The sequence below is a fragment of the Mesoplodon densirostris genome, chromosome 3 (genome assembly GCF_025265405.1).
Source record: "Mesoplodon densirostris isolate mMesDen1 chromosome 3, mMesDen1 primary haplotype, whole genome shotgun sequence".
Taxonomy (NCBI): domain Eukaryota; kingdom Metazoa; phylum Chordata; class Mammalia; order Artiodactyla; family Ziphiidae; genus Mesoplodon; species Mesoplodon densirostris.
Window position 1 is genome coordinate 154,989,100 of NC_082663.1, and position 13,914 is coordinate 155,003,013.

At 58.5% G+C, this 13,914-nt stretch overlaps 1 protein-coding gene across 2 annotated transcripts; it reads left to right on the plus strand.

Annotated features, from left to right (window-relative positions):
• Nucleotides 1-167: 167 nt before the first annotated feature.
• Nucleotides 168-8,482, plus strand: N4BP3 (NEDD4 binding protein 3). Of its 2 annotated transcripts, none has more exons than XM_060092468.1 (5): nucleotides 168-351; nucleotides 5,368-5,718; nucleotides 6,208-6,723; nucleotides 7,168-7,395; nucleotides 7,521-8,482. In XM_060092468.1, the coding sequence occupies exons 2-5, from the start codon at nucleotides 5,398-5,400 to the stop codon at nucleotides 8,046-8,048; spliced, it is 1,593 nt and encodes a 530-aa protein (XP_059948451.1). In that variant the 5' UTR covers nucleotides 168-351; nucleotides 5,368-5,397; the 3' UTR covers nucleotides 8,049-8,482. The 2 variants fall into 2 exon arrangements, with proteins under 2 accessions (XP_059948451.1, XP_059948452.1); XM_060092469.1 differs by having other exon boundaries at nucleotides 5,371-5,718.
• Nucleotides 8,483-13,914: the final 5,432 nt, after the last annotated feature.

The following is a 13,914-nucleotide window of genomic DNA, read 5'->3' on the forward strand; positions in this document are numbered from 1 at the left end:
CCGAGAGCCCGGGCGGGGCTCAGGTTGGCACGCAGTGGGCGGGGGTGGCCCCTGTCCCCGCCCCCCACATCCGGGGGCCTGGGCCCGGCTGTGGGCCGGCCGTGCGCCAGTGAGTCAGGCCGGGTTTTCCCTCCGCCTCTGGGGCAATCTAGGGAGCGCTGCCGAACGAATTGGCGTCCGTCCCTCGCCAATCCGGCTTTGGCGCCCGCCCGCCCGCGTTTTTCCGGCGCTTGCCGCCTGGCCGCTCCAGCCTGGTTCGCAGTCTCGGCTGGAGCCCGCGCCCTGGAGGGAGGGTTCAAATCCGTTCAAGGGAGCTGCAGCGCGCGAGGGGTGCGGAGCGGAGCCGGCATGGTGAGTGGGGCGCGCAGCGGCCTGGGGCCGGACTCGGGGGGTGGGGCCGGCCGCCGAGGTCTAGCTTACCCCGCGACCTTGGCCAAATTGGAGCCCTACGCCGGCCGAGGTTCACGTCTGAGAAGTGAGCGAGGGTGGCAAGGTGCGGTGTGCGCCCAGGTACCCCTTGCTTCCAGATACTGAAGCACCGAGGTGCGGGATCGGGGACCGTCCGCGAGCAGGGACGCTCTGCTGGGAGGGCGGGCTGCAGGTTACGCTGCAAACGCGCTTTCCTTGGGGCAGCTCCTGGGACCCCTGTACCACCGCTGGGGTGGGGCAGGTGCCCTTGGCGCAGGAGTCTGACCTCGGCTTCCCCGCCCCCAGCCTATCCGCTCGGGACAAGCCTTAGAGAGGAGCCTGGAAGAGACATCCCCTTCCGCCCCTCAGGTAGCTGGAGGACCTCCCGCAGTTCTGGGGGAGCCCTCGCCTCGGGCACAGCCTTCCCCGGGAAAATTCCATGGAGATGCCAACCTCGTCTGCCCCTCCACCTTACCCACGAGACCCCTCTCCTGCCCTCTCCCGCCCCCTCCTGGATACCCGCTTCCTCCCCTACCCCCTACCCTGTACGAGCGGCAGCTGCCAGCCTGCTGCCAGGGGTCCCATGAATCGGGGACGCTCCCAGGTCTTGAGCACCATCCCAGTCTGGCCACAACCATTGGCCAAAGTGAGGGCCCGCCTGGGGCCGGGAGGAAATCGGGGACCTGACTGCGTCCAGAAAAAGGACTGGGACCTGTCATCTCCCACCCGACAATCTCCCCGCCTCCACGAGCAGATCGGGGCTCTCCTCGCTTGCACCAGGAGCTCAGCCTGTCCCTCGGCCTCGGTGCTCCCTGCCCTGGTGCTCCCTGCCCGGACTAGGGAGGGAGAGAGGCAGGAGGCTCTCCTGGGCCCGGTGATGGGCCTCCTCCCAGAGCCCTCTTAGGCAGGGCTTCTCTCTCTACCGGCTGGCTGTGTGTGGGTGTGTATGTGTGAGACTGAATGAATGCAGCCAGCCTGCTCCCGCCACCGCCTATACAGCTAGCAGCTTCCAGGGCTCAGAGTCCAAATGCAGCCGTGCTTCCACTATTTGTTCCTGACCCAGGGGCAAGCAGGGGGGATTCCAGGCTGAGGGGACTGGGATTCAAACCAACTTGGTTGCAGGTGCCCTTGCAAGTGTGGGGAGCTGAGCAGATATAATACACAGTCGTGTGTGCCCATGGAGGGCAGCTGGTAACCCCTGGCTGGGACAGCCTGGAGCAGAAGAGAGGGCCTTGCCTGGGGAGTTGGGATTGCTTGTCGTGTGGGATCTTAGGCAGGTCACCTCTTTCTGGGCCTCAGTTTCCCTAGCTGTAAGATGGGGTAAGGGTAACTACTGTCTTCCCTGCCTCCATGAGGCTGTCGTGGAGATGAGATGATGAAACGAAAGGGCTGATAAAAACTGTACAGTGCCGTGCAACTGTAAGTGACCATATAGTGATACTAAGAATCGCTCCTGCAGCATTTAGACGCTGGACTCTGCCTTTTCACAGGTCGAAGTGGGACTAGGGAATGCCAGCCTCTCCCATTCCCTTCTCGGGCCCCTCTTACTGACTGCCCCCTCTTTTGGAGCTGGGACATTCCAGTCCCATTCCTCAGGGGCAGCTGCAGTCATGCCCCTCAGCAAAGCTGATCCCGCAGCAGGTGGTGGGACCCTCCCCTGGGGCCAGGGCTCAAGAGGGGCTAAAGGCAGCCAAGGCCAGACTGGGAGCTTCCTACCCGAGTACTCTGGGTGCACCCCAGAGGAGATGCACAGTGCCTCCCTGAGTGTCCTCTCTTATTCTGCTTCATGGCCAGGGTGGTCCCCCAGCCCTGTTCTCCTGTCTCCACCAAGGGTTGGTCCAAAGGAGATGCTCCCAGTGTCCAGGCTGTCTGCGTTTCTGGCTAATCTTGGAGCGGGTGGAGGGGGAGGTGGAAGCAGGAGTAAAGGGGCCAACCGGGACCTGTGCAGAATAGGACCTATGTGGCCCAGCCGGAACCTTGCTGGCAGGGCGGTGGGGTGGTGGTGGTGAGGTTCAGCTCTGTGCAGAGCTCTGGGCCCCAGGCACGTAATGAGTTCTGGGCGGGGAAGCCCAGGCACTTGGAGGACGAGGCCCTGTTTTTCTCTCTGGCAGTCCCAGTGAGGCTGCAAGGTACTTGCTGTCTCTCCCTCCCTCCTCCCCGCCCCACATCCTCTCCTGCACAGCTGCCCTGGCCTGAGTGGACCAGTCCCTGGGCTTCCAAGCAATGGGAAGGAATGTGTGTGTTGGGGGTGTGGGGGAGGCAGAGGACGTGGATGGACTCCTTTAGGAAAAAGGACTGTCCCCAGACTGAGACCTGGGCAGGGTGGAGCCTCCCAAAAGCCAGGGGCCTTGGCCCTACTTGGGGAGCTAATAATATAGCCAGAGAAGTTATCTAGGAGGGGTGGAGGGTGGAGGGTGGGGGCCTTAGGGAAAGACAAAGGGAAGGGCTGTTTTTGCCCCTCCATCTAGCTCCATAGTTATTTCAAATTGCTCAACTCACTTGTGGAGAAAAGCCGGTCCCATGTGTGTGTGTGTGTGTGTGTGTGTGTGTGTGCATGCACACACACACACACACACACACACACTCCCCTACATCTAGCAGCCTTGGGGCTAGGGAGGACAATATGTATTCGTGTGTTATGTGTGTGTCTGGAAGGTGATCAGTGCCGTGTGGATGACCTTGAGCGTGACTGTGTCTGCTGTTGGATCCTCTCTGTGTCCTCTAACGGAGGGACTTATGTGCCGCTGGTGGCACTGACTGGACTGCCGTATGTGTGGGGTGTATGTGCTGTTTTGGCCCGTGGCTGCCTCTCCCCCGGACCTGAGACCCTTCGTGGGGATTATGGAGTGTCGCTTATTGCTCCCTGAGGTAGGCATCGAGGCTCTGGCGAGCAGGACGTGAGGCACTGTGTGTTTGGGGGAAAGTGGGCATATTTGGCATCGCTGCCACCATCCTAGCCACCATGCTCTCACCAGGCTTACAGTTCACAAGCCCTTTCACCTCCCCATCTCTGTGACTGTCACAGCAACCCTGTAAGGATGGCAGGGCAGGTAGAGTCTTTACCACTTTGGGGAAGGGTGGGGAAACGGAGGCATGGCGAAGGGAGGTGCCCCATGGAGAGATGGTGTGAGAGTGTGCTGGAGACCAGATTCTCTGCTGTCTACCTCCCCAAGAAGCAGTGACAGGAGTTCAGTGGGCTGTCCGACACAGCGGTGTCTGTTGCTGGGTGGGCTTGTCATGGTGAGGGGGTGTCAGATTGGGGGGCAAGATGCTTCAATTCCAGCTCTTGAGCTGTGGGTGACATCCTGGGTCCCCACTAGGCATTTGGCAGTCGTGGTACTAGAATCACAGGCATCCTCACTCTGACCAGCTCTGTGACCTTGGGCAAGCCACTTCACCTTTCGGAGCCCCCAGTGCCCTTACCTAAAAAACCAGATAGTTAACCATGTGCCAGGACTCCGTGAGACCCCTACGCAGGACCATGTCACTGTAGGTGCCCAGCACCTGTCATTCCTTATCTGGATGACTCCCTTAACCCTGTGTGGCTTGTGACACCCCCAGAGGGGTTGAGCTGTCTGGGGGCTGGTAGGGGAGGGTTGGGAAGGTTGCTTTTGCCCGGGGTGAGATTGAGGGCCACAGGGTGTGGGGGCAGGGCCGTGCCCTTCCACCCCCCTCCCTCCTTCCCACTCCCTGTGAGCTTTGTGTTCTACAAACACAAAACCTGGAAATGGTTGAGGAAGATGGAACCTCCTAACCATTGTTTGGAGCGGGAGTCAGTGTCCCGGAAGCATATTGGGTTGCGGGGCAGGGTGGGGGGGTGGACTGGCAGCTGCATTGTGCCTGCTGGGTGTCTGTCTGTGAATGGGAACAGCTGGGTGGGAGGCAGAGAAGGTGGCATTCGTTCATTTAGCAAGTCCTTTCTGAGCACCTACTATGTGCCAGGTGCTGGCCTGGACACAGGGGATCCAGCGGGGCACTAGGGACAGGCCCTGCCCTCCACAGTGTGGTCCCAGCACAGGTGGGAGACCTGGTCGCTCGGGAACTTGCTGGCGGCGTTCACGCATCTACCAGCCAAGCTCAGCTTCAGCCAGCCTGTGTTGATCCTGGCTGTAGGCCAAGCCCTGGACTGGGCGTTTCGTCCTCTAATCTTAGCCAGTCCTCCCAGCATCCCTGAGTGATAAGAGTTGTCATGGCCATTGTCCAGATGAGGAAGCCAGGGCCCACACACTGATTGGTTCCACACATTGGGTCAGGATGTGGGCCCCGCTGCCTGGTAGTGGGCTTTGGAGGGGCAGCATATACAGGGGCTGGCAGGGGCTCCAGCTGCCCTTCCCCCTCACGCCACTGCCCCAACATGGACACCTGTTCCGGAACTTGTGGCCATTGTTCCCACCATCCTCCTTCCCCTCGGGCCCTTCCTGTTTGTATCCCTCCTGCGGTAGTCCCCAACCCCACCCGTGCCAGGTGCTTCCCTTGGGAAAACTCTGACCCTCTGCAGGAAGCGGGGTTGAATGGGGTTTTTCCCCCTCCCAAGGGAAGAAGGAATGGAAATTCTGAGGCCACCAGCCCTGGTTCCCTGGTGCCCTCTGCCCACCCACCACACTGGGTGCCTGGCAGGAGAATGAACAAAGTTAGAGTCAGACAGCGATGGAGTCCTCAGCTAGCCCAGTCCTGGGAGGGGCCCCTATCCTGCTGCTTCAGGTCCTGGTCCCCCGTGACCCCAGTCACACACTAGCCCCTCGTCAGAGCTGGAGCACTAGACAGGTGGCCTTGGTGGCCTTGGGACCTCTACGCCTTTCTCTAGGAATCCTGTCTTGGATTCTCCCTGGAACCCACATCTGCCACTCCTGGGTGGGCCAGGTGGGGAGCTGACACAGAGAGCAAGCAGCTGGTTTTAGGGCATCAGGGGAGTTGGGCAGCAAACACCTACCTACTCTGATGGAGCCTCCCGACCCCCAGAAGCAGCCGCCTGTGCCCTGGTGAAACTTCATGGCCACAGCCCCAGGCCCTGCTGGCATTGCCATGGGCAACGTGGGCAGCCTGTTGGAACGGCAGGACTTTTCCCCTGAAGAGCTACGGGCAGCACTCGCAGGGTCTCGGGGCTCCCGCCAGCCTGATGGGCTGTTCCGGAAAGGCTTGGGCCAGCGCGAGCTCTTCAGCTACCTGCACCTCTCCAAGAAGGACAGCAAGACCACCAAGCGGGCCCCTCGGAACGAGCCTGCCGACTATGCCACCCTCTACTACCAGGAACATCCTCGGACTGGTGACTTCAGCAAGACTTCGCTGCCTGAGCGGGGTCGTTTTGACAAGGTGTGCCTCTGCCGTGCCCCTCCCTCCTGTAATAGTGTGGGGATGGGGACTTCCTTGGAGACCCTGATGCTGGGATGGGATGTGAAAGTCTTTTTTTTAATAACGTGCGGAATTTTTTTTTAATATATAATTTATTTATTTGGTTGCGCCGGGTCTTAGTTGTGGCAAGTGGGCTCCTTAGTTGCGGCACATGGGCTCCTTAGTTATGGCAGGTGGCCTCCTTAGTTGCAGCATGCATGTGGGATCTAGTTCCCTTACAGGGATTGAACTGGGGCCCCTTGCATCGGAGCGCGGAGTCTTAACCACTGCGCCACCAGGGAAGTCCCATGAAAGTGTTGCTATGGGCTGGCTTGAGACTTGGTCACTGCCTCCTGGCGACATGTCCCCCATGTTCTCAAAGAGGATTCCCAGGGGCTGCGGGAGGGAGCATCGGAGGGCAGAGCAGAGCAGTCAGCCCAGGGTCTCATTCCTGCCCTCTCTTCCTGGCAGTGCCACATTCGCCCATCAGTATTCAAGCCGGCATTGGGCACCGGGAAAGGCTTCCTGTCCACGCAGAGCCTGGCGGCCCACAAGGGTCAGAAGCTGTGGCGCAGCAATGGCAGCCTGCACACGCTGGCCTGCCACCCTCCCCTGAGCCCGGGGCCCCGGGCCAGCCAGGCCCAGGCCCGTGCCCAGCTGCTGCACGCCCTCAGCCTGGATGCGGGTGGCCCCGAGCCCGAGCCCAGTCTGTCCGACTCCTCCAGCGGAGGCAGCTTTGGCCGCAGTCCCAGCACTGGCCCTGGCCCCTTCTGCTCCTCCCTGGGCCATATTAACCACCTCGGGGGCTCCCTGGACCGGGCCTCACGGGGTCCCAAGGAGGCTGTGCTGAGCTGCTTGCCCGAACCACCACCCCACTACGAGTTCTCCTGCCCCACTGCCGAGGACATGGCGGCCGTGCTGCCCGACACCTGCGAGGAGCTCAAGAGGGGCCTCAGTGATGAGGATGGCACCAACCCCTTCACGCAGGTGAGAGCAGCCCCTGCCTTGGTGCGCTGTTCTGTCCCTTGGCATTAGAGTACAGGGCAGACAGAGGGTCACCAGCCAGCTCTTCCACACGGCTCTGGGCACAAGAGAATAAGGAAGAGAGAGGTGATTTGGCTCCTCTCCCCAGGCCCCATGTGGTGGGGATGTCATGACATTGGTGGTCCTTGCTGGGAGTTGGGTGGGAGGGAGACTCCCCGGGAGGGCCACGTGTTGAGGGCACTTCACCTCTGGAGGACATCGTGGGTTAGGGCACATGTGTGGCCAGAGCCTTGGACCCTGGACCCTGTGGTGTTGAGGCACAGGACGTTAGAAGCAGCTGGAGTGTTGGATCTGTGGGCCAGCCATGGGAGTGTAGGCAGCCGGTGTCCGGGGGGCAGGGCCGTGTGTGGATATCGGGGCATGGTGGGTGCCTCTTCCTCTTGGCAGGTGCTGGAGGAGCGCCAGCGGCTGTGGCTGTCTGAGCTGAAGCGCCTGTACGTGGAGCAGTTGCACGAGGTGACCCAGAAGGCCGAGCGTAGTGAGCGCAACCTCCAGCTACAGCTGTTCATGGCCCAGCAGGAGCAGCGGCGCCTACGCAAGGAGCTGCGGGCACAGCAGGGCCTGGGCACAGAGGCCGATCCCAGTGCCCGATCAGAGGAAGAAGCCCGCTGGGAGGTGAGAGACTAGGCATTCAGAAACTCCTGCCCTCGTTACTGTCGTCCCATCCTCTAGCTGCCTTCCAACTGGTCCCCCCTTACCCTGCTTTGCTTGGCTCTTGCCCATCCCTGTCCCCCCTTCAGGTGCGCCAGAAGACAGCAGAGATTAGCCTCCTGAAGCAGCAGCTGCGGGAGGCCCAGGCTGAGCTGGCACAGAAGCTTGCTGAGATCTTCAGCCTGAAGACGCAACTTCGGGGCAGCCGGGTGCACGCCCAGGCCCAGGACGCAGAGCTGGCCCAGCTGCGAGAGGCTGTGCGGAGCCTGCAGGAGCAGGCCCCTCTAGAGGAGGCCCCAGGCAGCTGTGAGACCGATGACTGCAAGAGCAGGGGGCTGCTGGGGGAGGCAGGAGGCAGTGAGGCCGGAGATGGTGCCGAGCAGCTGCGGGCTGAGCTGCTGCAGGAGCGGCTCCGGGGCCAGGAGCAGGCACTGCGCTTTGAGCAGGAGCGGCGGATATGGCAGGAGGAGAAGGAGCGGGTGCTGCGCTACCAGCGGGAGATCCAGGGGGGCTACATGGACATGTACCACCGCAACCAGGCGCTGGAACAGGAGCTGCGGGCCCTGCGGGAGCCCCTCGCGCCCTGGAGCCCTCGGCTTGAGTCCTCCAAGATCTGAGGCCAGCGGAGTGGGCTGACAGCAGAAGCACTGTCAGAAGATGGCTTGGACAAGCCCACTCTGAGACGGCCAGCTCCTTCCTTACATTGGTCTGGGGCAGAATCTGCTGTGACCAGCCAAAGATGGAGAGGCTCGCTGAGAGGAGGGATCCAGTGGGGCTGTGGGCCGGATGGATGCCAGCAGCAGGAGCCAGGGCAAGGCCCTACTGGCTGAGGAATACCCAGGCAGAGCCCAGCCCTGCTCCCTGAAGTAGGCGTGGCCCAGGAAAGGAGGTTTGGGAGTGAAGAGCCCTGTGATGCAAAAGGGCCAGCGTGAGGGAGGGAGGCTGGGGTGGGAACATTGGCCTCCCCAGAATAAAATCACATTTTCTACGAGGAGGCACCAGGTAATGATGTTGGGCGTGTCCCTGACCTGAGTCCAGAGGATCGTGGATGGTCAGGGTTAGGGCTGTTGTCCCAGGCTGTAGCTCCACCATGTTCATGGTCAGTGGGGAGGGTATGCCTTGTGCCTCTGTGTGCAGCTGCTGGACATGAACGTTGGGGACTGGAGGAATCCTTGCCCTGGCACCACAGAGTTCCTTAGCTGCCATGTGGGGTGAAATTCCTTTCTTTAGCATCAGTGGGACTTTTCAGAAGGCAAGTCAGCCAAGGTATTGCTATAACATGGAACGACGTCCTCTTTTTGGAAAGTCTGGGCCCCAGGTTCCCAGGCCCAGCTGGATGCAGGGCCGGCCTAAGACAGCTTCTGCTGGAGGGGCCCTGCCCCTCCCAGAACATACCTCCCACCTTTCTCTCTGGCTTGTGTACCCCTCCCTCCGTTGGGATGAGGGCCCTGGGAAGGTGCGGGAGATGAGGCAGAGAAAACTTGGTAAAGGGCCAGAACCACAGCCCTTTACCACAGAACGACAGGGAATGTGGACATTTCCCTGTAGGCATGGGGGGCCATGGGGTATTCTTGAGCAGGAGTGAGATATCTGATTTGTATTCTGGAAAGTTCTTTCCTGGGAGGAAGCACCCCCATCCCTGGCCCTGCATTAAGCTTCCTGACCCTTGCTCTTAGCCAAGGCTGGTCCTTGGCCCCTAAAACCCACTCCCATCCTTGCGCTCTCAGACATCTGGCTTCCCCTCTGGCCCCTTGCCCCCTCCTGTGTGGGTGATCTGGAGCACAGAACCAGTCTGGCTGTGCAAGAGGCATCTCCCTAGCCCTTGCTCTGAAGTTTGATGTCCTTACAGATGCATCCATATAACTGCTGCCATGCATGGAGCACTTCCTGCCTGCCTGATGCTGTGTTAGGCTGTCAGGGCGTGGGGGGGTCAGGGGTGAATTAGATGTGCTTCCTGCCACAGGGGAGCCAGCACACAGACGTCTCCCTCCCAGGCCTTGTCATGGTGGGGCAGTGGCCACCTCTGAGATCTCTGCAGAGACCCCCAGTTTGTTCCCTATGGCTGTGATCAGCTCCTTCCCTGGCCACGCCTGGCAGCCCCCTCAGGCCCCAACAGGTGGGTGCTGGTGGTGGAGCGGAGTCGCTGTGCAGGGGTTTGGATGCAGCTGTGGAGTGTGAGCCAGTGTGCCCCACCTTTTTAGGGCAGAGAGCAGGCTGTGTGTTGTCTGCCGTGAGGGTGGTGTGTTTATGTCTGTGTGAGTGTCAGGTGTGTATAGTAGAGATGTGCTGTGGGTGGTGGGTGTGTCTAAGGGGGTGTGTTTGGGGTTCCTGGGTTGGAGGCCTGGAGGGCTGCTTCCTGGCCCCTCCCTCTGTTGCATTCTTTCCCACCAGTCTCAGCCCGTTTTAGCACTGGCCAGGCTTGGCTGGAGCCTGTGGCCAGGGCAGACCTCTGGGCCTAGCTGAGACCCATCTGGGCTCACCCCTGAGCCCAGGTCCTCTGCCTGGGGAGGGAAAGCAGGGACACTTGGGTTAGGCTGGCCTGTCCATGACAGGCCTTAATACCCATTTCACACACCCCTTCTAATCGAGGTTTTGGGGTCAATGGTTCCTCCAAAGGGCCCTCCAGAGCTCAGTGCTAGCCTGAAGCCTGAGTCACCCCCAGAGCCTGGAGCTGGTCAGGCTGGGTGCCCATGTGCCCCACGGTGGCTGGGGTCCACCTTTTGGTGTCCCAGCTCTGCAGAACAGCTCCCCACCCAGCAATTAGGGAGCTGGGCTGGCCAGTATAGCCAGCGGGGAGTCGGCGGGTGGTACCAAAACTTGGCAACTGTGCCAGAAACCAAAGCCAAGCCCAGATGTAGGGGGAGGGCACGAGAGAGCCGAAGCTGGGGTGGCTCAGAGGGAACCAGATGCCTGTGAGCTCATCCCTGCTGGGAAAACCAGTTCCCTGTCCCCAAGCCGGCTGGGTGGCTCTGGGGCCAGCCGATCACAGGTGTCACTGTAGTGGCTACTGCTTGCGGCAGCCCCTCTGTCCTGCCCCTGGTGGATCCCTCAGCTCCCCAGCTGTCCTCAGACCCCCTCCCCCGGCAGACTAGGCCCAAGAGCTAATTCTCTCCAGACTGAGACTAGCTCCCTACACTGGGCTTCCTGCTCTTGGTCCCTCTTGTTCTCAGCTCAGATAGCTTCACACCCTCCAGTGGCTCCCTGGGCCCCTTAACCTGTCACTTGAGGCCTCTGACAGTCTCCCTCCAGGGTCACTGATAGTGGTGCCCCTCCTGATGCCAGCAGCCCTCTGGGCCCTCATTCTCCAGACGCCCCCTCACGGTGCTCAGATCTTGCCTCCTTAGGAAAGCCTTCCCTGCGCGGACACCTTGCCTAGGCAACTCCTCACTCCCTATGCCCGCAGCCCCTCCGTCTCTCCACCAGCTTTTTCTGTGCTGTTGGAATTGTCAGTTTGCCTCTGTTTCCACTGGGCTGTGGGCATGGTTGGGGCAGGGCAGGCTCTTCTGTTTTCCTCCCCAGAGCCTGCTCTGGTTCCAGCCCAGCAGGCACTGGGGGGCTTTGGAGTCAAGAGAGACCACACCCCTCCCCTGACTAGCATATGGATTCAAGCTGGTGGGGCCGGGGGAAGATGGCAAAGGCTCCAGCTCCGAGCGTTCATTCACCTTTTGTGCCACCTGGTCTGAACCAGGTCTGTGCCAAGCACTGCCATTCACTGCACAGTGATGTACTGAGTGCCTCCCTCGGGGAGGAAGCCAAGGTGGTCAAAGCATCTGCCCCCATGGCCCTTCCCGGAGAGTGGGGGAGAGAGACAACATACACACAGGTCCACAGTGGTGAGCAAGTCAGCAGATCACGGGAAGGCAGAGGGAGCCCGTCTGGGGGATTGAGAGTAGATTTCTTTCAGACTGGGGGAGCTGCAGGTATTAGGGAAACTTTTTCCAAAGAGGGTGCAGGTGACAATTCAGATTGCGTAACCACCACCCTAGTAGGTGGGGGCTTTCGCCCTCTGTATTGGATTTAGGAAAGAAAAAGAATGTGCTGTTTCTTGAAACAAAAACAAAAGTGGAATAGGTCATGAGAGGTGAAGTTTGAGTGCCATGGAGTTCAGAGGAGAGCTGGCTCACTTATCACTCCACGTCATAGGGGGGCCGGGGGATGGATGTTGACCAAACTTTGGTCAGCCACTTCCGAGCTTTCTTTTTGACCGTGCCTTCCTGTGTCCTTCCTTGTGCAGTCCAGTTCTAGCGAGAATCCTGCTAAGTTAGGTTGGACAGAGTTCTCCCATCCTCCATATTTGATCACCTTCCATATCCAATCTGGTTCCTCAGCCTCCACCATCTCCCAGGTTATGTCTGGTCACTCTGGCCTGCCTTCATTGAGAATCCTCTGAGGTTGTTTAGCCAGTTCACCCTGCACCTTGAGGTTTCCTCTTAGTAATTTTCCATCTGCTGACCTCCACCCTGCTCCTTGGCTACGAATTCAACATTTCCTGGTTATATTTGGAGTTGAGGCCACTCTCTGGCCCCTACCACAAAACCCCATTCCAGTAGCCCCCCTTGAATAAAGTCTTCCTTACCATTCCTTAACACGTGTCATGAGTAATTTTTTTCTTTAACAGGTAATCTTCTCAGAGGAGGGGAAGTTGGGGGGTATTTCCTCTGGAGTAGGGTGAGAGGAAGGCATTCCAGGATGGGCCTGGATTTGGTCACGGGGAAGCGTGGGGCAGGTCTATGGGAGGGTCTTGTCTGGAAAGGGGTGAAAGGAGGCAAGCTGGACAGCCTGGCAAGCTGGCACAGAAGGACTTCACCTCCTGTGACTGTGGGTGGGTCCCTCAGGCAGCCAAGGGGAAGGGCCAGAACCAGGACCGGCTTTGTGTGTGTGTGACCTGTGTAGTCACCAAGGGCCCCACACTCAGAAGGGCCTTAGACTTGGTGCAATGCTCTGCTGTCATCATCCGGAAGTTAATGATGTTTGAACAAGGGGCCTCGCATTTTCATTTTGCTCTGGGGCCTGCAAATGACATAGCTGCTCCTGGCCTGAACCAAAGCTTTGCAAGCAGTGGCAGGGGTAGGGAGAAACAGGGGACTGATTGGGAGCCACCTGGAGGGTGGAAGGAAGAGCAGGGCCTGAGTGGGCAACTTGAACTGATGTTGAGCCCTGGTGCTCCCAGGTTCTGCAGAAGGCAGGTGGTGGCTGCACTACCCACCGTTGCCCTCCATCCCCCCAGCTATCGGGGGGGTTCATCTTTTCCTAGCCTGGCCTTCCTGGACACACTCTGGGAGGTAAGGAAGGCTGTTTTTCAGGAGAGCACTCCAGGGCTTGTCCTCTCTATCAAGAACCTTCCTTCCTTCCTTCCTTCCTTCCTTCCTTCTTTGTTATCTAGTATGCTCTTTGTGTACTGGCCTCCCTGCCCCCTGCCATGTTTAAGGTATAATTTACATACAGGAAAATTCACTGCTTTGATAGTACAGAGAATTGTACAACCAGCCCTACAGAATAGCCAAGATACAGAATCGTTCCATCATCCCCCCCCAAATTCCCGTGTACCTCTGTAGTCATCCATTCTACCCCACCCTCAGGCAACCAGTGATCTGCTTTCTCAATAACCTTGTGTTTGTTTTTCTTTTTTGCCCTTTTTGTGAGCAGTGTTTAATCCCACCACATATTAGAACATATTACAAAGTAGTGAGTAAAACAATGACATTCGTATAAAAATAAAACTATACCTCAGTGGGAAGAATGAAGAGCAAGAAATAGATTTCATTTTGTAGAAAAATCTTTTTTTTTTTTTTTTTTTTTTTTTTTGCGGTACGCGGGCCTCTCACTGCCGTGGCCTCTCCCGTTGCGGAGCACAGGCTCCGGACGTGCAGGCTCAGCAGCCATGGCTCACAGGCCTAGCCGCTCCGCGGCATGTGGGATCTTCCCGGACCGGGTCATGAACCCGTGTCCCCTGCATCGGCAGGTGGACTCCCAACCACTGCGCCACCAGGGAAGCCCGAAAAATCTTAATATTATGGTAACGGGCTTCCAAACGAGAGGGTAAGGATGATTATTTTTTAAGCAGTTCTGGGATAACTGGACAAAAATATGGGAAAAAATAAGTCATATTTTGCACCACCCCCTGCAAAATAAAATGGACATGCATTGGGAATTAAAATTTAAAAATCAAATCCTAGGAAACCAGCAGAAGATAAAAAGACTGTTACTGAGTTAGTGGAGAAGAGTCAAGTTTTTCTCCTTTGAAGCAGCCGCCCTCCAACAAAATAAAACAAAACAAAACCACACAATCCCAACAAGGAAAGATTGACAAAATCAGCCATGTAAGAAAACGTGGTGCAACCTGAAAAGTAACGAAACCATGATGTAAGAAGAGCCGCATACTGGGGAAAATAATGACAGACAGAGGTGAAGGAGCCTGACGTATGAGCTGGGCATTCTAAGTTCTGGCAGAAGCTAGGATTTGCTCACACCCAGTGTAGCTGA